General features: G+C 44.0%; 1 protein-coding gene across 1 annotated transcript in view; it reads right to left on the reverse strand.

Annotated features, from left to right (window-relative positions):
• Window positions 1-3730: 3730 nt before the first annotated feature.
• The window catches only part of PARVB (parvin beta), a 96742-nt gene continuing 77673 nt past the window's right edge, over window positions 3731-22799 (reverse strand). The window contains exons 10-13 of the mRNA XM_074936670.1: window positions 19471-19539; window positions 16773-16874; window positions 11615-11687; window positions 3731-6001 (exon numbers count right to left, since the gene is read on the reverse strand). Of these exons, the coding sequence (XP_074792771.1) occupies window positions 5925-6001; window positions 11615-11687; window positions 16773-16874; window positions 19471-19539 (321 nt within the window). The 3' untranslated portion in view covers window positions 3731-5924. The remainder of the gene's footprint in view (window positions 6002-11614; window positions 11688-16772; window positions 16875-19470; window positions 19540-22799) is intronic.

Here is a 22799-nt window from a genome sequence, read left to right on the forward strand (position 1 = left end):
AGTATGGTCTCTGCTAGCATCTATAGTAACTGCAGTAAATGTGCATCTAAACCAGGGGTTCTCGCAACAAATTTTTGGTGGCCTCAGAGTGAGGCAGCAACTCTTGCTGGTGGCCACACTGACACCTTTTTCCTAAAATTATTTCTTTTTCCTAAAGTTAATAAAGTAATATGCACATATATACATCCAAATCATTGTAATTTATTTATGGAAGGTTTTGGGTTGGTTTGTTTTTTGCAAACTCAATAATAAAAATAAATGCACAATTATCTCTATTCTTTACTGGACCTAACAGAATAGAAATGCAAATAAGGTACTTTGCACCTTCTTGTCTTTTTTATTGTTTCTTTTGCTTTTTTGGTAAAAGTGGTTGTCTGTACAATTCTGAAGTAAATTTAAAAATGCTTTGACATAATAGTCCAAATAATAATGAAAAACATATCTGGGTGGCTTGGGTCTGGGGAGGGGTGGGCAGGGCTGTGGCTGGCCCGGGGCTCCTCCGGGCAGATGTGCGTGTTGGAGGCATCTCAGGGCTTTGGCCAGCCCGGGGCTCCTCCGGGCTGGGGGCTTGTGGCTCCAGCCACAGGGGGTGTGTGCGGGCGGAAGGGATGGAGTCAGGGGCTAGCATCCCCAAAAGGGGGATTCCACCCAGTGGCCATGGGCCCGCCGCTCGCCTCCTCACCCCCCTCCGCCTACCGCTTGCTTCCTGCATCCCTCCTTAGTCCCCCACCTGCCGTTCGCCTCCTCTTACCCCACCCCCACCCACCGCTCCCCTCCTCACTCCCCTGCCACAGACACCCCCCTGCCTGCAGCAACAACCCCCTGGTATTTTACTGACAGAGAAAATTGTTGTCATACTGCACAGAACACTGCATCTCTCTCAGGAAATATACAGTAGCACCTACCATTCAGGTGATTAAATACTTTTCTTTCTGAAGACAAAGAGGCAAAACCGCTCTTCAGAATATAATATTTAGATTTTCCCCTAGTCTAATTAACATTTTAAAATATTGTAATGGGCATACTAATGGAGAAAGCCTACTAGGTCATATCCATCCAGTTACTAATGCATGATGATTCCCTGAAGTAAATTCAAGTGGTTAGTCCAATTTAGTTTTAAGCATCATAAGCAGTAAGGCTTCCTTCCCCCACTTCCCTTGGGAGATTATTTCACAGTCTAATGGGGCTCACTCTGATATCATAAACCACCATATTTAAGCTAAATTTTCCTTTTTTAAAAATTTCACATTCTTACTCCAAGTTATAGCCCCCAAGCACTATTCAATTCCTCTCCTTCCTCACCATACATCCCCATCAGATAATGGTAGCTGATTGCCATCCCCTCCCACATATACTCATTCATTATTCAACCACACTGACTGGGATTTGTTGTCTAAAGCCTTCCCGTCACTAACTGATGCATTCACAGTCATTTTTGTTGCTGTTCTCCAATTCCCCCCAATTGCTTTCTACTGATAAGATGCCCCGATCTAAGTACGATAGTCTAAGTGGCGTGTGATGGCGCGTCCACCCCACACAAGCCCTAAACTGGTTAATATGGATCAGAAGGGGTCAATTAACCTTAGATGCTGCACCTGGAGGGGACCCAGGGCTGGATAGGGCCAAATGGCAAATGAAGCAGAGCTGGGAGGCGGGGATTGGAACAGCATTATAAAGCAGGGAGTAAGCACAGGAAAGGGTTTCAGGCAGTGTATCTGCAGTTGCTGCCTAGAGTAAAAAGGTGTTGGCCAGGGACAAGGAGGAGCTCCAGGGGGCAAGTAAGCCCTGGTGTCCTGCCCTGGATTAGGGAGTCTTACAAGAGGCCTAGGAGGCGACGTGGCCCTGGGGAATGGAGGAAGCTCTGGGGGTAAACCCAGACAAAGACAAGGAGATGGAGAGGTGGGTAGGAAGGAGTCCAAGGACTGCAACAGCAGTCAAAGGGTCCCTGGGCTGGAACCCAGAGTAACAGGCAGGCCTAGGTTCCCCTACCAGCCACTGGCAAAGTGGCACAGAGCTGGAGTTGGAATAGAAGACTGCCTGGGAGGACATATGGACAGCTTGTCTGGTGGGACGTCATTGCCCTGGAAAGGTGGGGGAAGACTATATAGTGACTGGCCGAAGGGCTGAATCATCAAGAGGAAGCACTCCAAGTCATGGAGGTGGGAGGGAGGATGGAGAGAAAGCAACTGATTGCAGGGGCCACCATATGGGGCAAAAGTTAATTCCCAGACCCAGGCAGAGAGGCACACCTGCAGCGAGTGGACCCCTTCATATGCTGCTCTACCAGTGCCAGAGAGACAGACTGTCACGTCCCTGCTCTGTTTTCTAAGGCCTATGCAGACCAATATCTCATTGGCTTCTTGGTCTTCACTAAATGCATTCTTCATTCAAGTCCTTCCTTTTATTAGAACTTCATCCATTAAGCAGGCCAAATAAGAGCAAGAAAGCTATGTAATCATTATTTGTTTATTAGAATAAATACAGTTGTCACAAACCATGCATTAAGTTCCACAACACTCCTGCTGTGATTTTAGAAAACATAGGATTGCATTGTAATTTGCTTACAGTACACTACTGTTACACTCTCACAAAGCCAGACTTGTCCACGGTATGACAAGTGCAGTATCTCATCTGCAAGGTTGGTTTTTTGTGTGGGTTGGGGTTTTTTTTTTAGGAACAGAAATCCAGAGTGAACATTGTTAAAAAATAGTAGAAAAGATTCTTAAAATACATTAATACACAAAGCATTGGGTTTCTATTAGGGTGAAAAAAGAAAGCTCTAAGTTTTTACATTGATGTAAATTCTTTTTTGTTGCTTTGCAGTCTTGTGAAACATTAAGACATAGCTGACCATTGCTCAGGCCTCTCCTGAGCCGTAGAACAAGTTGTACGACAACCAGCTGGAACGGAATCCACAGTTCTGATGGTGAATCTACAAGGCACATTACATAGGCTGTATAGGCAGCCAATCTCATTAACCATATATAAATGTGGAAGCTTGAATGTTGGGCATGCAGTGGTCAAGAACTATGCAACAAGCCTCAGAATTCCCTGGCCTTTTCTACCCAACTAACTCTACACTAAGAGGCAGAATTCAAAATTTCCAGTAATATGAACAAAATATTAGCCATCCTGTTCTTTAGCACTGATGGGGGGACACCTATATTTTTAAGCTTTAAACCCAAAACATATTAGCCAATTAGAACTAGAGTGACCAGATAGCAAGTGTGAAAAATAAGGACAGAGGGCGGGGGGTAATAGGAGCCTATATAAGAAAAAGCCCCAAATATCCGGACTTTCCCTATAAAATCGGGACATCTGATCACCCTAATTACAACCCACATATTAGGTATGTGATAGACTAGGAATGAAATAAACAATATTAGTTGGTGGGGAGCTATATCAAGATGATTGTGTTTTAAAACTGTTTGCTTTTGGGGAAGCCCTTCTTAAGTTAAAAGCATCCTGTTAGCAATTTGCCCATGGCATATAAACTAAAGGTCCCAAATCTGCAGTCCCTTGCTCACAGGAGTACTCATATAAGGACTATCTAATAGTCCAGTGATTAGAGCACTCACATGAGATGTAAAAAACCAACTTCACTTCAAATCACCTGACTTGGAGTGGGGACTCGAACTCAGGTCTCCCAACTAGCCCTAATTGCTGGGTTATGGAGTTTTCTGGGGTGGGGCTCTCACTCTCTCCTGTTGAAGCTCTTCCGCTTCATATCCAATATTTGAGTTTAAGCAGGAGTTTAGGGACCTAGAGGACTAGGCAGCAGCTGAGCAGGGGAGTTGAGGATCTACATTTTGGACTTAAGTGCGCAGTTACGCACCTAAATTCCTTTGTGAATCTAGCCCTTACAATCTAACTCACTAGTTCTTCAGTCACCATAGCATCTCCCACGGTAGATGCGAGCTGAGTTTCGAATGGAAACAAGTAGAAACCTCCTCCCGCCTTTTTTTTTAATTTTTTTTTTTGGACACTAGCCCCCTTAGGCCACTTTTATACCTCGTAAAGAAACAAAAAATAAGTGTTTTCTCCTTTTGCAAGTCACTGTTAAAGTGTCAAGCTGAGACAAAAATGTTAATGAAGAGAAGACTCTTCTGTACAATTACACCACAGTTCACATAGCACAGTAAGGGGACATGCGTTTCCTCTTGGTCCTTAATGCTGAAGGGTAAATTCAGTCCTGGTGTAAGCAGATGCATTTCATTTGTAGTCAATGAGAGATGGGCCTCTGCTTACAACAAGACTGAACTTGGCCCAGATAACGCAGTAACACTGTCTTCCTTGATAGGCCGCTCTGTTAAATGCTTTACATAAAACCTGGCAGCCCATAAAATGTGACTAATGTGATAAATAGAAAGCAATAAGATAGTGGTTTTGAAGCTCTCCTCCACATTCTAAGGGAAGAAATGCTATAAAATACAGAGCCCACAAATAACTTGCTTTAGCATTATAATACTATTTCTTTCAATAGCCCTGCCCATAACCTGCTCACACAAACCACATCCTAGCCTTGCCTTCTTTGTACATTTAACTACACCTATTGCATCATTAGACATGCAGATATATCTGCACAATCCGGTGAAATCCATCAAGTGCTGTAACGGTGTCTTGTGACAAGGTAGATACATTCAAAAGGTAGAGTCTTTTCTCTCACTGACCTCAATGGGAGTTTTGCCTAAGGATTACAGCACTGGGTCCAGAGTTCACAGCAGTAGCAAAATATCATTGGGAAAGATGGGATGAAGTCAACTCATCACAGCATCACTGAAAGGAAACTTATGTTATTTTCAGCCCCGGGCTTGCACCTCTAAACTGTTCCAAATTCAGTGCAGTCCAGTGTGTTTGATACTGGTGTACATTACATGGCATTGTCCAGAATAACCCAGGAAACAGAGACAAAATCTTACTGAAAAATGACCTTGCTTCATTTAATTTTCAAGACAAAAAACTGTAGTTCTGTTTACGGACTTTGGGCCCTGTCGTGCTGTAACTGCCACTGACTTCAATGAGAGCAGGAGCAGGTGCTTTAGCTTTTCCACATGAAAGTAAAGGTCCACCGTGCACCTCTAAGCAATCAAACTGATTCCCCCTGTTCATTCCACAAAGGGTTAAAAAGAATGCATAAATCCAGCCCATCCATCCTTGACCAGCTCCTGACCGAGCTGATCCAGACTGCACTTTTCAAGTGTGGCTACAGCTCCCTCCTCAGCACAAAAGGAGGGAGAGAAAAGCAGCTATGACCGGATGGGGCAATAATTCCATTTCTAGTCTAACTGTGTGTAAACATCAAGTGGAAATAATACTGGGTAGTATGAGGTTAACATGAAAGGTAGAAAAAGCCCTCATGGGTTCTTATGTACAGTTTCAGGTGGTGTCCTTGGAAACAAATACAGTAACACACACAAACCTTATTTAATGGAAACTGTGCAGTTTCTAAATATATTACAATGCAATGTTGTATTTCTAACACTCAAGCCTAGCATATCTTCCACCACCAATGGTAACCAAGCAGTTTACAAAAGAAAGTATATAAAGGCATTGCCCCATCAAGAAGGGTTCAAGTTTTTCCTGTTTATCAAAGTAGCTAGTAGTAGATTTCTTTATCAACAGAACAAGAAAGCTTGTTGACCCTAGCAAACAGACCCACCAGGATCTCAGAGCAAAGATGTAAAAATGATATTTCAAAAGGGAGCTAACATAAAATACACAAAGTATTTTCAGTGGGCATGTCATGCAAAGAGGTACATGGAGATAATGTGAACAGAAGAAGGAATGCCATCATGCAGCATGGAATATAGTGTAAGGCACAATGGGAACATAGAAGGTGTTTCGTTTTTCCCTTTTTTTTTTTTCTTTTTCTTTTTCTTTCCCTAAGAAGGTCGTGAGGATTAACATCTCAGCTGCTTCCAGGATCACTCAACATTCTTGTATTTTGTGAACAGGTTGTACAAAACCCTGAGGGTAGACTTCAGATCCAAGTTAACAACATCTGTGGAAGAAAAGGAGAGATTCTTAAGGTTGGTTTAGTGCTACCTCCCAGTTTCCTATGAATGGAAGAAAGTGTCTTCTGATCTGTGAACTCAAAAGAATAAAAAATCAAATCAAATTTAAAAAATACAGATCCAGTTCCCTTGAATAGCATCATACGATAGACTTCAAGAAACCTTAGCCATTACAGTACTTTAATCACTGATATTTTTAAACTTCTCTCTGGAGGGGAGAAAAAAAAAGAACCCCCATCCCTCCCTGATCTACAATTTATCATAGACTGCAGAGTTCTTGTGTCTCAGACCTGATATCTCACAAATAACTTTGAAAAATACTCCATGTTAGATACCATGTCACAGCTTTAACAATTTCTAGTGAGTTTCTACCAGGGACATTACTAACCAGGGGTCCAGAGTGGGGATTTAAGTCTAAATTGTATATTTCATGTGAGGTTCTGGACCCACCATATCTAGAACCTCTGCAATGACTTGCTATGCAGTGAGCAGGACTTAAACTCCTGCTTTGTGTGCCAAACCTTCCTGCATCCCCTCTCACTGTGCCAGAGTGTGGGTACATTTTCATCTGAGAAAGGAAGGGAAGAGTGCATCAACAGTTACAGTCCACCATAAAGACAGGCCATCTTCCACCCTCCCCATTCTTCCCCTTTGCAAACTTCAAACTTATTGCTCATGGGCTTGGTATTCCCCCTTCTCAGATGTACAACAGAGATAGCTTCTGTCTTTGCTCTTCCTGTCCTTTTGCTACGATAACATAGAGGAAGTGCCGGAGAGAAGTACATTCCAAAGGCTACCAGGGGAAAGTACAGCACAGAGTGCCCTTGCAAGACTGGAGAGAGGATCTGCCAACGTCGGCAGCGCAGGAGAGGGGAAAAGCAGCAGGTAAAGATGTGGGAAAGGGAGAGGACAGGAGGGAAAAGTAAGGGAAACAGGAAGATGAAAAAAATTGAGGAGGAACAGTTCGGGTGGAAGAAGAGGAAGGAAGAGAGGTAAAAACAAAAAGAAAAAACCCACAAACCCCATTCCCAAAAAAACGACGTTTTCAGTCTCCTCTCACCCTCTCTTCCTTCGTCTATTATTTTGCACAGTTGCGTGAAAAGAGGCTCTTTGTCTTTCTCGTTTAACGTGTGGATTGAAACGTGCTGGCTATAGAGCTCCACAGAGAGGACCCAGCACAGGCTTCCTCACCATGCCCTGCAAACGTGCCTGGCCTGAAATGATCCCTTGTTGGGTAGGAGAGAAATTCATGCTCCATGAACATATGCTTCTCAGCCTCCGTGACGGGATGGCCAACTGGCTCTCAATTAGCACCATTTGAGGGGACAGATTTGTGCTGCACACACTTGTCTGGGAAGAAATTAACTATTTTACACAAGCCTCCGGACAGCCACCAGCATTACTAAATGACGTGCAACCTCTATCAGCTTGGCCGGATTTTATGTCGTGACTTAGAAGTGAACAGCCACATATCCAATTACCAGTTGCCAGCGTCATGCTATTCCCCCATGCTATCCTCTCTTCCTAACCCTTGTACGTGTGCATAAGCAGCAGGAGCAAGGGAACTCCTAACAAAGATCTTGCTTGTATGAAAAGGACCACTATAACACAGGAAGAAAAGTCCTAGTTTTAGCAGAATCGTTTCTGTATATCAAAGTTTTCCAGAAGGCGTAGGAAGCTGTTTAACTCCACAGCATCCCCAGCAGCACAACACTCCCAAATGGCCTGGGAACGTGTACTACCTTCTGTGCAACAGATCGAGTTGCCTCAGAGACAGATTTAAATGTGAATTTAGCCCTGAGGAGCAAAGCTTCTTACCAGCCATATCCTCCACAATCAGCAAGCCAAGGGGAATCTTTGGTGTGGGCCAGGGAAACCGACAGGAAGATTCAACCTAACGGTGCTGGCAGCCAACTTGGAGTTCCAGTACCAAATCTATAGCTCTCGTAGTGCAGAGCACCCTTACAGCTGGCCTATGAGGCTAGCTGAGGTTACTGTGGCATGGGCAATCCCTACCTGGCACAGAGCCTGCATAGCCAACTCTACACCATCCAGCCAACACAGAGAGTACTCCAAAGGAGGGAAAGGTGGCCAGAAAGCACTGCGCTCCACCAATCCCCCTTGAGTCCACTGCAGGCAGCTAGAAATTAGAGCAGCTGAGACCAAAGCAGCCCTGTGCATTGGGGGAGCATGAAGGTGACATAAAGCCCCCTTCTACTGCTGCACTAAGCACAGCTCCGCTAGAGCCAAGGATCAAGGACTACATCTCTAGGTGCCCAGTACTGAGATTCATTGTCTCTGCTCTTTGTTATAGTACCTGGTCTGCAAGATAAGTGGACGGTGCAGTTTATTTGCAATCATCACTTAACAGGGATGATTGTTTTTTTAAGGTGACAGGTGGTCCTCTGCCTTCAGGGATTCTTAGGGTATCTGTGCCATTTCCCATTGCTCCATTGGTTTACTTCTTCCCTTCCTTCCTATTCTCAAGGTCCTACATCCTAGAGACCTCCCTTGAAGACCGTGTGGGTCTTCTTTCTGAGTCAGTGCCATAACTTCTGCCTCAGCTGATAGGAGGCAATGGGGAGGGAATTATGACATGTTGCTCACTCCTCCTGCTGAAAAGGGATAAACCCGAGTCTTTTACTTGCTAATGTAATGTAATGATTCATAGAATTTAAGGTCAGAAGGGTCTACAATCTTCTAGTCTGACCTCCTTCATAAAACAGACCAGAGAACTTTACCATGTAATTCCTGCACTGAGTTTAATAACTTGTGCTTGAACTAGAATATATCTTTTAGAAATACATCAACTTTTAATTTAATGAGTTCAAGTGATGGAGAATCCACCTCATCTCTTGGTAATTTGTTCTATTAGTTAATTACTCTCACTTATAAAATCTATGCCTTATTTCCAGTTTAATTTTTCCTTTCAAAGAACTTCTAGCCATTGGACCTTGTTAAACCTTTGTCTGCTAGATTAAAAAGTAATGTAATATCAGATATAGCCTCACTGCATGGGTAATTATAGGCCATGAGATGAGAAGCACTGACAAGAGGGACACCAGACATGCCCAAAAAAACCCATGATCTCAATCTTCCGCTCCTTGTAAGAGGAAGTTTGTGTGGCCAAAGCCCAGCCAGTGCTAACTGACAGAATGCCAACCAAAGGTGGCAATAAATCATAAAAATAGCCTAAAATAGAGTTTAAATGAATAATACCTCTACCAACCTGTCAAAATCCCTTGGGAAGATAATAAAGCTGCCCACTAAAATTCACTCTACTTTAATGACTTAGGGCAAAATTTTGCCTTCAGATGTGTCTATTGTATTTAATGGATGTAACAGAGGCCAGAATTTGGCCTGTAATTTGTGAATGTTGTATACACCATGCAAGATGACTTTTGATATTTTATGGGGGTGGGAGTGAGTGGAGCAGGATATACCAAAATATTAAATTGAATACTAGACCTGTCTCTTGCGAGTACTGCAGAAAGCACTTAGACTGCAAAGTGGTGTTAAAGTGCCCTGTCCTCAGAAAATCCTACAACAAATAATTCAAGAGGCCTTTATTACCCGAGTCAAACCAACTGTCCATCAATGTAAATAAATAGCTTCAACTGGCGCTTTTTCCAGTCCATTCAGGCACAAAGTGACACCAGTACAGTAGGGCATACACAGCGAATCCCACACACAGAACATTCTGTGGAGCGTGAGAAACTGCACCACTGCAAATTGTTATTCAAAGGGACACAAAGTTTGCAAATGCCTGTCCTTCTGGATTCCACAGCAAGATGAAATAAAACTACTGCAACAAAAACAGCCTCCGATGCTACTGTCCCTTCCACAGGAGCAGCTGTACAAAACAGTGTCTCCTCTGTTGGAAATCACAGCTCTGTGCGGTGTATCAGCACCCTCATTCAACCCAGAGAAGCAGATGTGAACCGGTGCTAAAGGGGAACAGTACACACGAGACTACCTCCTGCAATAGCGGGGGGACAATCAGACCAAGACGACTGCCATATTAACTAACCTTGCCCTCCTACTTTTATTAATAAATTTAATTTCTAAAGGGTACAATAATCAGCTGATTTTAAGACCATGTAGACACTGAAACCTGTCCCAGTTCTCAGGGCATGTCTACATTTACCTCCGGAGTGATCAATCCAGCAGGGGTCGATTTATTGCATCCAGTGAAGACACGATAAATCAACCGCCTTGCGCTTTCCTGTCCACTCTGGTACTCCACCGGACCAAGAGGCGCAGGCAGAGTTGACGGGGGAGTGTCAGCAGTCGATTTACTGCAGTGAAGACACCACGGTGAGTAGATCTAAGTACGCTGACTTCAGTTACGTTATTCACGTAGATGAAGTTGCATAACTTAGATCAACCACCCCCACTCCAGTATAGACCAGGCCTCACTACGATATCCTCTGCTGTACACTGAATCAGAGGGCAAACCACATGGAGTCCAGAGCAAAGAGTAAAATAACACCGTTTTGAATGCTTTCCTGCAGTAACAAACAGTAATGGTCAGGCTAAGCTACCTGCCTTCACCTCTTCTCCCCCTCCGTCCCCTCCACTCCACCAACGATGCCAGTCCTGATTTTGATCCCACTGCACCCACAACCTTCCCCAGCCCCAGTATACGGAATGTATTCCTGCTTCTGGTCCTCCAGGCTAGGATGTTCACTTCATTCAAATCTCTCCTTTAGGTGCACTTTGGGAAAGAAGAAAAACAGTCTGAGACATGAAGACGGGCACATGCCTAAACCGAGTAACTAGGCGATCCTGATGCCGTAACATTTTCCCTTCCTCACCTCATCCCCTTCCTGCTATTTATTATCCTCACTTGTCTCATTTAAAGTTAGACTGTAAAACTCCTCAGGCCTCCCTTGTCTTTCTGTGTGTGCTGCAAAAGCATCGAGCACACTTCTGGGGTAGTCATAATGAAAATGAAGATTGCTCGACTGACAGTCAAGACGACATAATTCCTCCTGTTAGCCAAAGAGCAAACAGTGCAGAGGTAGTGCAAGATTCTTGACACTGCTCCATTAATTAGCTTCGGTACTCGGAGGTACAGCCTTTAAAAAGTCAAAAGCATAATTCAAGTCTTCATGCTCGTTCAGTACTTGGCCCTGCACCATAGGAGCCGACGGGAGTTTTTGTCACTGATTTCCATAGGAGAAAAATTATCCCTTCAGTTATTGATCTCTGTGATCAGGCTGCTCGCAAATTAGTGCTAATTTTTTATGTAAACTTTCCACTAGGAAAAAGACTGAAAACACCAACTAATCTAACATAGGCTTCTGAACAGCTTTCACATAGCACTATCACTTACTAAAATCATGGGCCTGACTTGAACCTGTTAATAGTTGAGTCTACTCCAGTTACGATGCACATTAAGGGAGATAACGCAGATATGCATAAGGAGTCTTTTGGATAAGAGGGAGTCTGATAAAAGTGTGTGTGTGTGTGTGTGTGTGTAAAATACATGCACCCACAACATTATTAACCCTGTTGACTTTAATGGAGTAACACGAGAGATGTAATTGCCACTGTGCCTGTATAAATAGTTTGTACCTCTATAGCGTATATATTACCTTCAGGACGAGCCTTAGGTTTCTTGAGCCCTCCATCTTGCATCAACTCAAAAGCGAAGGAAACATTATGGACCTGCAAAGAAGCAATTTAAATAAATTCCCAAATTCTAACAAATCGATAAAAAAGCAGTTACTTTCTTCTCCCTTCTCTTGACATCAAAAATAATGATGCTGGGATTTATTTTGTTGGTTTTAAAATCAACAACATTTGTTGATCTGAATCGCAGCTGTTTTCCTCCCAGGAGTAAAGACAACAGAAATCAAATCGACCGAGGGACTCATTTAAGAAGAAAGTTTCCAAATGTAAAGAGTCAAAAATTTAAGATGGAGTACAGTCTGAATTAGGAAACCCCATGAAAGCTTGGCAGAACAATCAAGTCTCTGTGTTGGAGACTGGTGTGCTACTGAGATCAATAAATCATACAAATGTAGGGCAGGGAGGGACCTGGAGAAGTCAAGATGTCACAGCCTTTATATGAGGGCAGAAACATCTGCATTTCTGGTGAGCTTTTCCTGTCTGTATACTCATGATAAATTATAGTGTTTCAGACTCTACGGAACAGATCATCTGCCATCCAAGCAGTAATTTTCAACAGAAAGCAGGTGACAATTAGGGAGAGAGATTAGAAGTAAGGTCAGGCTTAACATTTTCAAATGATTTTCACTAGATCATTACAAACTAAGTACCAATCAGCAACAGTAAACGGCTGTCCCTCAGTAATAATTAAGAGCAGTATCTTGACAGAGGAAAAGAGGGCTTCTGGGTTCTATGAAAAAGAAGACAGTCACATTAACAGAGAACCCACAAAAACTACTCTTAGAATTAAGGCGAAGTCAGAGAACAGAACAGGGAGACACACAGGAAAGAAAAATATGAAGAGGATCAATTAGGGCTAGTCTACACTGGCAAAGCTAAAGCATTGCTTGGCTTGTGTGGGCACAGCGCTGGGAGAGAGCTCTCCCTGCACTCTAAAAAAAAAAAAAAAAAAAAAAAAAGAAACACCTCCACGAGAGGCGCGGCTCCCAGCGCTAGTGCACTGTCTACACTGACGCATTACAGAGCTGAAACTTTCCACACCCCTGACCCAGAAAGCCACTGCGCTGTAAATTGCCAGTGTAGACAAGCCCTTAGAAGAGAAACCTGTTGGGGAGAGAATGTTAGTCTGAAAGGATTTAACGTGAGCAATCAGCTTTTCTTCTGGATGCCTACTGCCGTTTAAGAAATTCTTCCTCTCTGCATGTGGAAAGGTAATTTGTATAAAGAGATCTTTGTATTTTTGTCCCTTTAAGTGATTGACTCTGGAAATATGTGCCATGAAGGGGGAGATGTAATTAAAACTACTCATCTCAGTGAGTGAAGGAGTTATGCATACAAAACCCCTTTGCATTAGGATGAGAAAAAGCTCCCTTTGTTGGATTAATTGATCAGAATTGTAATCTTTCCTCCTACTCCTGTTTTTCCTTGATTTATTTAGGCAAAACCAATTTTAGAGGTAGAAAGAGATGCACAGTTCACAAATAAAAGCAAACTAATCCCTCCTCATGCTCACAGACACACTTTCTTCTTCCGTGTCTGGTTCAAAACAATATCTAATAACTTTGGTTCAGCATGAGTCTCATGCAGCTAGACATAAACAAGCAACACCACAATCACAGCTGAGTAGCTATAGCATATAGATAGGCATTGTACGATTTTATACGCAAGAAAATTCAACCCATAAGAGAGAGAGAAAAAAAGAAAAACTGAAAAAAAAAAAAAAAAAAAAGCTAAGCAGTACCCATGAAGGGTTTTTTTAATGAAATAATAAAATATTCATCTTTCCCAACCTGCTCTATAAACATAGTCCACACAGAATATGAAGTCCATCATCATCACCCACTCCCTTGGAATTTCTTTATTAGGAAAAGAAAACTCTAAGATAACAAAAGATACACTCAGATCTTATCCTCAGGCTCGGTTACTCCTAGGTGTTTCTCTCATAGAATTTCTCAGACCACATCCTGGATTCTCGTCTCTCCTCTCCAGGAAGCCACTCCTACCTCCCATACATCCACATCTGGCAACTCATCATCAACTGCCTCAGGGAGTCAGCAAACCCCAGGTTGCCATTTCTCAGCGCGATCGACACCGGTTAACAGGGCAGGGAGTTTCAGGCAATCTCTTCAGCCAGTTACAATACTTTCCTAATTTGGTACAATATATTTTTTGCCCTACAGTATGGTACAATCCCTTCTGATGAGGATGAGCTGTATCCATCAAAGGTGAGTTGGGCAGTGAAGACCAAGTCCTTTAAGGTGTTGGGCTCCTCCTGGTAGACGCTGGGCCTCAACCACCTCCATTAAAGTCAGCAGGAATTGAAGGTGCTCAGCATTTTGCAGGATCATACCCTTAAAGACTACTAAGTTCCTGCAACGTTACTAACATGTCAACCCCCGATGCAGCCAGCTTCACTCCTATTCATAACCCTGGAATGCACTATGCACTCAGACCAGAGCTCCACAGAACCCCACCAGAACAAGGAGCCAACCTCGCAGGGGGCAGATACATTGTTTGTATTCCAGAAGCATCTAAGGCCTGCAACCAAGGTCAGAGCCCCACTGTGCTTGGCACTGAACTCACTGAGAGATTACAGAGCATCAGTGGTGCAAGTAGAAATCATTTCTTGCTGGTACGCTGCACTCATGGAAAGGACACAAAGGGGAGGCACGTGACTGCCCCATGTGACCCCACCCACGTGACTCGTCCCCGCTCTGCCCCCAGCCTGGGGCCCCCGCGCTCTCCCCGTCCCCTCCCCATGATCCACATCCATCCCACGTTATGGATGTGGGGGAGGGAGGAGTCGGGGCATGCTGCTGTACAGACACCAGGCAGGAGGACTCAGGAGACACAGCTGCTTGGAAGGGCTGGGGGCAGTACACCTGGTGGCCCCATGTTCTGTTCCTTTCACCACTGAGGTTTCTGGGAGATCAAGGCTCTCTGGAACTGCAGCGGCAAAAGGAACAGAAGAATGTGAGGCAGAAGCAGCTGCTGTATCCACCGTCCTTTGGCAGGGCTGCTCAGGACTCTCCTGGGAACCGCAGCGGGGCAAGGAGCAGAATGTGAGGCCGTCGGGCCCCAACCCAACCCCACCCCACCCCTGCCCAGCCCTGTCCTCCGGCGGGGCTGCTCTACAGAGCCCAGGCAGGAGGACTCAGGAGATGCAGCTGCGTGGAAGGGCTGGGGTGGGGCAGGCTCCTCCTGTGTCTTTCCAGTACACCATACCAGCTATAAATATCTTACTGGTATGGCGTACCAGACTGTACCACCGTACTTGCACCACTGCACAGCATGGAGGAGGATTACATAGCATGGAGGCTAACAGTGAACCAGGATATCTAAACCAAGGGCCATCCCTGAAATTTTTCACATGGTACACTCCAGGGCTCCCTGCTGCCCCTCTCCCATGCCCTGCAGTTCCTCCTCCTTGTAGCAGGTCTTGAGGCTTTCACTCAGCAAGTCCTGTGGGCAGAGCAGAGAGGAAACAAGCTGCTGGAAGTGGGACGAGGTCAGGCAAGCCCTGGTGTAGGAGCCAGCCCCCAGCAGCAGTGAGGAGGAGCAGAGCTGGCTGCCCCTCTGCCCACTCAGATTTGGTCCTGCCACTTCTCCACCATGACGGGGGGATGGCAGGGCCAAACCTCAGCGGCACAGTGACCCCTGTGTACCAGGTTGCAATGTCACTCACTCAATTTCAGCCCTGCGGCACACCCATTGTGAAGGAGGGCCCATGGGGTCCAACCCGAGTAGGCAGTCGGCAGCCAGCACTGCCCCTCCTCTCCATGGCTGTTGGGAAGGCCCAACACAGAACCTATCGCCCCTCCCAATGGCATGCAACACTCACAACTTGCTTATCACTCTAGGCACCACTGATCTAGGCCGCCCCTTGCTGCAACAGCGTGACAAATCCTTACCCTCTCCTCACAGCTCACTTTGTCTGTGATGCCCATCCACAATAACCCACTTTAGCTCAGACGCCATCGTTCACATCTTACCATATGGAAAGAAATACAAGAAAATGCTTAGCTAGACAGACAGAACACTGGGAGACCCAGAGGAAAACTGTGTACCTAGATTACAAACCCCTTGGGGCAGGAACAATGGCCCCCCAATTCTGCAGTGACTTGTGCACAAGCAGATCCCTGAGCTGGTGTAGATTCCTATTTACTTCAGTGCGGTTTTGTGTTGCATGCTGCCAATGGGTGCTCATTGCAGGATCAGAGCCTATGTCTGACTGTGTGTCTGGTATAGAATCAATCCCACTATCAGTGCTCAGCAAATGACTTCTAACCCCAGTATAGTCAGAGACCGGTTGTGTGGCCTTGGCCAAGTCACTACTGCTCTGCGTCAGTTCCTCATATACATTGGAGGTAATATTACTTATTTCCACATTTTACAGGGAAGTGACAAAAATTAGGAAAGATAAAGGATGGCTTTGTGGTGAAGGCACTGGACTGAGACTCAGGACATCTGGGTTCAATTCCTGGCACTGTGGTGCTGACTGCCTATGCTAGCCTGGGCAAGTCACTTAGTCTCTTTGTGCCTCAGTTTCCCACCTGTAAAATGGGGACAAGACTTCCTGTCTCCCACCATTTGCCCTTCTTATGCCTTTCTTGGATTGTTAGTAGCTCAGGGCAGGGATTGTCTCTTATTTGTGACTATATACGTTGCCTAGCAAAATGGGGCCCTGGTCTCAGAGTGGCCTCTAAGCATTGCTGTAATAATAATTAAATAAGTTATTCAATTTGAACATGTAAAAGTTCTATGTAAGTGCAAACTATTTATTATTTTATATCCTTTGGGTTTATAAACATCATCTGACCACAACTGTGCTGGACATCGCAGGACCTAGCTTTTCTTCTCTTAAATATGTTTATAGTATAGTCATTCAGGAAGTATTGGTAAAGTCACTGGGATTTACACCTTTGTTTCACAGGCAACCTTTAAAATACAGATTCTAGGAACTGCCAAGTGTTATAACGAATGCACCTTCGCTACAGCCTTTGAAAGAAAGGATATGCTATACTTTGGCTTAATTGGGCATGAAGAGAATTCAGCCAATGGATGGAAAATAGCATGTGGGATATGGTAGCGAGCGGAGTCCAGATTGGAATTTCTACTCACCTTCTGATCAAAACTTTCAGGTGTTAAATAAAAGTTGTGGAGTGGAACAAAATAGTCTTCGAGCAGACCCATGAGCAATACCAAATAGACGCCATCTGCAAACTGAGGAGAGATACTGGTGAAATTCCCAGATGACAGGCAAGAGGCATTTGGTTTCATGCAAGGCTTTGCAACCAATGAGAAAAATCAAAATAAACGGCCCAACCCATTTACCTCTACTTGCAGCACTTCATTAGCTGGTTTACAGACATTTAATAATCTACTTTCTGCCCCATTCAGGACTGGGAAGGAGTTTACTGCACTTGTGTCAGAAACAGTAGGACCCTTGGCCAGTTCCTCTTCTCCCCAGACTCAACCATCAAGGCCCTGTATCATGGTCAATATCCTTTCAGCTGACGAATGCCGAACGGGTTTTTCTTTGGAGTCCATTGACCTAGCCCTAAGTGGCTAGACAGGTTGCTGCAGAGGGGCACAGGGATGTCTCCCCACATCTGAGTGCACTGTTTTCACCACCCTCACTATGAGTAACTATGTGCTACATTGATAATGGGAAACTATATCTTTAAAAGACAACCCAGAAGACCACACAAAACTCTTTTGCATGCCTTTTCCTTGTTTTACACCATATGTATGTTCATGTGACTTGGGATGAGGTGCTCCAACCCAAGAGGAGAGCCACACCAAGCTTATGAAGAGACCCACCAGTAGAGTATCACTGCTGTAAACCCATACAATTCCTTTTAAATGTTGGCAGGTACTGTATCTTTCAAACAGAATTCCCTATATTGGTTCCAATATGACCTGTATGACATCCCCTGAACTTTTTAATCAGAGATAAGGTGGAACATGCAAAGAGTTCTCTGGGGCAGGAGCGGTCTTTGTTCTGTGTTGTACAACATCCAGAACCATGGGGTCCTGGTCCATGACTAGGGCTCTTATGCACTACAGTAATAATAAAGCAGTGCAACAATCCACAGAGACCTACACTTCCAAAACCAGAGCCACATAAATGTGGCATGGGATAAGGCACTACCACTTTAGCAGAAGCAGAAACTCCTATTAGCTGACAATAGACTTAAGGGGGAGATTTTCAAAGGCACAAATGGTAGAGAGGTGCCTCCAATTGGAAATGAATAGGAGTTAGGGTCTTTGTTGCTATTTGTTCCTTTGAAAAATCTTTATCTACATCCGCTTTGTAGGCCAGCCACTAAAGGAAGAAATTCTCAAAACACTTGACCAGGTCTCATTCCATCTAGTTAGGGACAGTAGTACAGAAAACCCAGCCAGCACGTTAATGTACTACTGCACTATCTGACCAAGGTAAGCAATAGTTCAGTGATCAAAAGTCTGTGTTATCTAGTAACTTGTCAGACATGATAGCCTCTCAACCTACTTCCCACAGCATAAAAATCCTTGTTAATTCTGACCACTTTGCACTGCAGTCTAGCAACTGCTTCCACGGTAAGTGCAATGGTGGAGTTCCAAGATTCTGATTGATTCCTAAAATAGAAGGGTGTCTCATCTAACCAATATTTCCATTTATTCTAACCTCCCCTGGCCCATTTTCTTGTATTTTTTACATTCTTTGTACATTTCAGCACTGGTGAATGATGCTGGATTGACAGCCCTTGGAGATCAAAGATCTGTATCCATAAATCAGATACCGCATTGACAGCAATCATACAAGACTCTTGGGGCAAGAGGGTGGATCAAGTCTCCATAGCCCAATTAATCACAGGTATCTCAGCAGAGAGCTCAAGTGCATTTTTGTGATAAAGATAGCCAGGCCCCAGAACTGGACTGAAACCTCCCATTCACTAAGGCCCCAGAATTTCCATCAGTGGATGATCAATTTAATCTATATCAGCCTAGGCCAGATTCAGACCAATTACCCAGATGAAATGCTCAGTAGTCCATAACCAATTCCCTAGGCTATCCAGTGCACACACTTACTCTCCTGGGCAAACAGCAAAGAATAAGTTAACCATGTAGTCCCATTTTAAAGCAATCTTTATCTTTTATGAACTCTCTTCCATCACACAGTGTAATTGTTTCTATTACAGCAGTTAGAGCTATGCAAGCTTCTGATATGCTCGCAGCTGAGTGAAAGCAACATGCCCCAGTGTCACCAGAACTCACATTTGATTGGGTTATAGTGTTTTGAAGGATATCCAATATCTAAACTGAGTTAAACACAGACAGACCTATGCCACAACAATTACTGAATCAACTGAGGATATCCTGGTTCAGATCAACAGCCTGAATTCACACAGTTGGAAAAGACATGCCCGGCACCTGCTCTCATCCATAATTTAAGTAATACAGCGAGTGCTTTGCACATGTTTTCTTTGATGTGTTTGAAACATTGGTCTGAAACCCAGCCATATATTACAGTCAATAACACAAACAAATATTAAATATTCTAAAACTTCCCTTGTTATCTGAAGCCAGGCGAGGTTACAAATTACCAGCTGCATCTGCTATAAGTCATGTGTGCAATAAGTGGGCAAGAGAAGCGGCCAGAGGCAAACGTTACTGCAAATAACGATCACCTACAAAATAAGGCAAACACACGTGTACCCCTCTAGCAGAACTACTCACGTGTATAAAGAGAAGCACATGCAAAACAGTTTGCACAACTGGGGCCTAAATTTGTAATTTACACCTTGAGATTTATTTTCTTGTACAAAGCGCCTACCTGTGTTTCTAATTCTGTCACTTCCAAGTTTAGCTTATTTAGGTGTTTGTTCACAAAGGTGATCAGAGACTGTAAAGGAAGATGACAAGGACTAATGAGATTAGAAACAAGAACCAATGTCCATATGGTAGGGTTAATACAGCATTAGACTAAAAAGATTGGTAAACAATTGTCACAATACCCTCTTTGTCAGTACACAAAAATAAAAAAAATGTAAGAATTAAAGTGATACAGCAGTGTAAATTACTATCTCCATTGCAACAGTATTATGGCAGGAGTCACCTCTTACAAGTTATTTTTCTTAGCATGCAAGCACATTTTTAGTCTTGGAGGAAATGCTATGGTGGTGTTGGTTCAGTTGCAGGTTCTTGGGGGAGCCCTGGTAAGCAGCAGGAGTGTGCACTGCCTGCCCTAATTCTCTAAACAGAGCCAATTCTTGCGCCAGAATTGTTCTATGGGAATTGGGCCTTGGTACTGGGCTGAGATTCTTGAATGAAGGGATGGTCTGTGTGCTGTTTGTGACCCCTCTGTTCCAGAACTGGTGTGTGTGTGTATAAACAAGTTACAATAAGAATATACCCAGGCTCTGTATGTCTGATTTCCATCTGAACAGGAAGCTGATCTGCAAGGCCCTAGACATCTGCTACCATTCAGCAGAGGGACAACAGCAGCATGAATATATACAGTAACTCCTCACTTAAAGTCGTCCCAGTTAACGTTACATTGCTGATCAGTCAGGGAACATGCTCGTTTAAAATTGCACAATGCTCCCTTATAATGTCATTTGGCAGCCGCCTGCTTTGTCCACTGCTTGCAGGAAGAGCAGCCTGTTGCAGCTAGCTGGTGGGGACTTGGAACCAGGGTGGACCGGCAGCCCCCCTATCAGCTCCCCTCTCCCCTAAATTCCCTATGTGGCAGCCACCCAGCAGGCTACCAATTGCCGGCAGTTCAGCTGTCCCTCCCCCCACTGCCATGTGCTGCTCCTGCCCTCTGCCTTGGAGCTGCTCCCTGGAGCCTCCTGCTTGCTGTGCGGAGGGTCGGGGGAAGATGGGGGCTAATGTCAGGGTGTCCCCCTCCCCCCTGCTCCTGCACCCTGCTTACTCCATCTTCCACAGAGCAAGAGGGACACATGACAGCAGAGGGAAATTCCTAGCAGCAGCTGCCATCTCAGCTTGCTGATCTACTTAAAAAGGCAATGTACTTAGAGTGGGGTCAGCGTCCTTAAAGGAGCAATGCGCACCTCTCTCTCACACACAGGGTGTGTCTCTCTGTCTCTGTCTGCCATGCTGTCTCCCCTCCCTCCATTCGTGCTGCCTTGTAGACCATGAGGCTACATTAACAAAGAGTTAACCCTTGAGGGCTCAGCCAATTGCTAGTTCATCATTTAGCAGTAAGGTATTTCCTGGGAAATATCCCACCCTCTGACTTCACCACCTCAACCAAGCTTCACAATCATCATCGCTGTGTACAGTATTAAAGGGTGAAAAAAAATTCCCTGGAACTTAACCCCGCCTATTTACTTTAATTCTTATGGGGAAATTGGATTCGCTTTACATCGTTTAGCTTAAAGTACCATTTTTCAGGAACATAACTACAACGTTAAGCGAGGAGTTACTGTACTGTACTGTATATTTATCCCAGCAATCTAGTCATCAGCTTAAAATATTTTTAGAGGGGACGTGGAGTCAGATTTTAAAGTGTATATTAAATGGACAAAAAGAAAAAAGAAAAGGAGTACTTGTGGCACCTTAGAGACTAACCAGTTTATTTGAGCATGAGCTTTCGTGAGCTACAGCTCACTTCATCGGATGCATAGCATATCGTGGAAACTGCAGAAGACATTATATACACACAGAGACCATGAAACAAAACTTCCTCCCACCCCACTCTCCTGCTGGTAACAGCTTATCTAAAGTGATCATCAAGGAGGGCCATTTCCAGCACAAATCCAGGTTTTCTCACCCCCCCCCCCACAGACACACATACAAACTCACTCTCCTGCTGGTAATAGCCCATCCCTCTTTGAAACCTCTCTTTATAATGCGCATGATAATCAAGGTGGGTCATTTCCAGCACTAATCCAGGTTTTCTCACCCCCCCCCCACGCCCCCCTCCAAAAACCACACACACAAACTCACTCTCCTGCTGGCAATAGCTCATCTTACAATGACCCACCTTGATTATCATGCGCATTATAAAGAGATGTTTCAAAGAGGGATGGGCTATTACCAGCAGGAGAGTGAGTTTGTATGTGTGTCTGTGGGGGGGGGGGGGGAGAAGGGTGAGAAAACCTGGATTTGTGCTGGAACTGGCCCTCCTTGATGATCACTTTAGATAAGCTGTTACCAGCAGGAGAGTGGGGTGGGAGGAAGTTTTGTTTCATGGTCTCTGTGTGTATATAATGTCTTCTGCAGTTTCCACGATATGCTATGCATCCGATGAAGTGAGCTGTAGCTCACGAAAGCTCATGCTCAAATAAACTGGTTAGTCTCTAAGGTACCACAAGTACTCCTTTTCTTTTTTCTTTTTACGAATACAGACTAACACGGCTGTTACTCTGAAACCTGTCATTAAATGGACAGCATTCACTTAAAATTCAATCAACTTTTTAAAAATGCTTTAGCAGCAGTTTCAGAATGGAAAAATAAAAACTTGTCCATGCTACAAGCCTAAACGTATTAGTTTAAATGAATCCTGGAAAACACCTCTTCTGCCCTGGTCCATGACTAGGGCTCCTAGGTGCTTTACTAATTAGAGCTGTCAAGCGATTAAAAAAAATTAATCGTGATTAATAGTGCTGTTAAACAACAATAGAATACCATTTATTTTAAATATTTTTGGATGTTTACTACATTTTCAAATATATTAATTTCAATTAAAACACAGAATACAAAGTGTACAGTGCTCACTTTATTTTTATTACAAATATTTGCACTGTAAAAAATAAAAAAATATTTTTCAGTTCACCTCATAAAAGTACTGTAGTACAATCTCTATCATGAAAACTGAACTTACAAATGTAGAATTATGTACAAAAAACCTGCATTCAAAAATAAAACAATGTAAAATTTTAGCGCCTACAAGTCCACTCAGTCCTATTTCTTGGTCAGCCAATCACACAGACAAACAAGGTTGGTTACAATTTGCAGGAGATAATGCTGCCCGTTTCTTGTGTACAATGTCACTTGAAAGTGAGATCAGGCATTCGCATGGCACTGTTGTAGCTGACATTGCAAGATATTTACATGCCAGATATGCTAAAGATTCATATGTCCCTTCATGCTTCAACCACCATTCCAGAGGACATTCATCCATGCTGCTGACTGACA

Source organism: Natator depressus, chromosome 1 (assembly GCF_965152275.1).
Source record: "Natator depressus isolate rNatDep1 chromosome 1, rNatDep2.hap1, whole genome shotgun sequence".
Taxonomy (NCBI): domain Eukaryota; kingdom Metazoa; phylum Chordata; order Testudines; family Cheloniidae; genus Natator; species Natator depressus.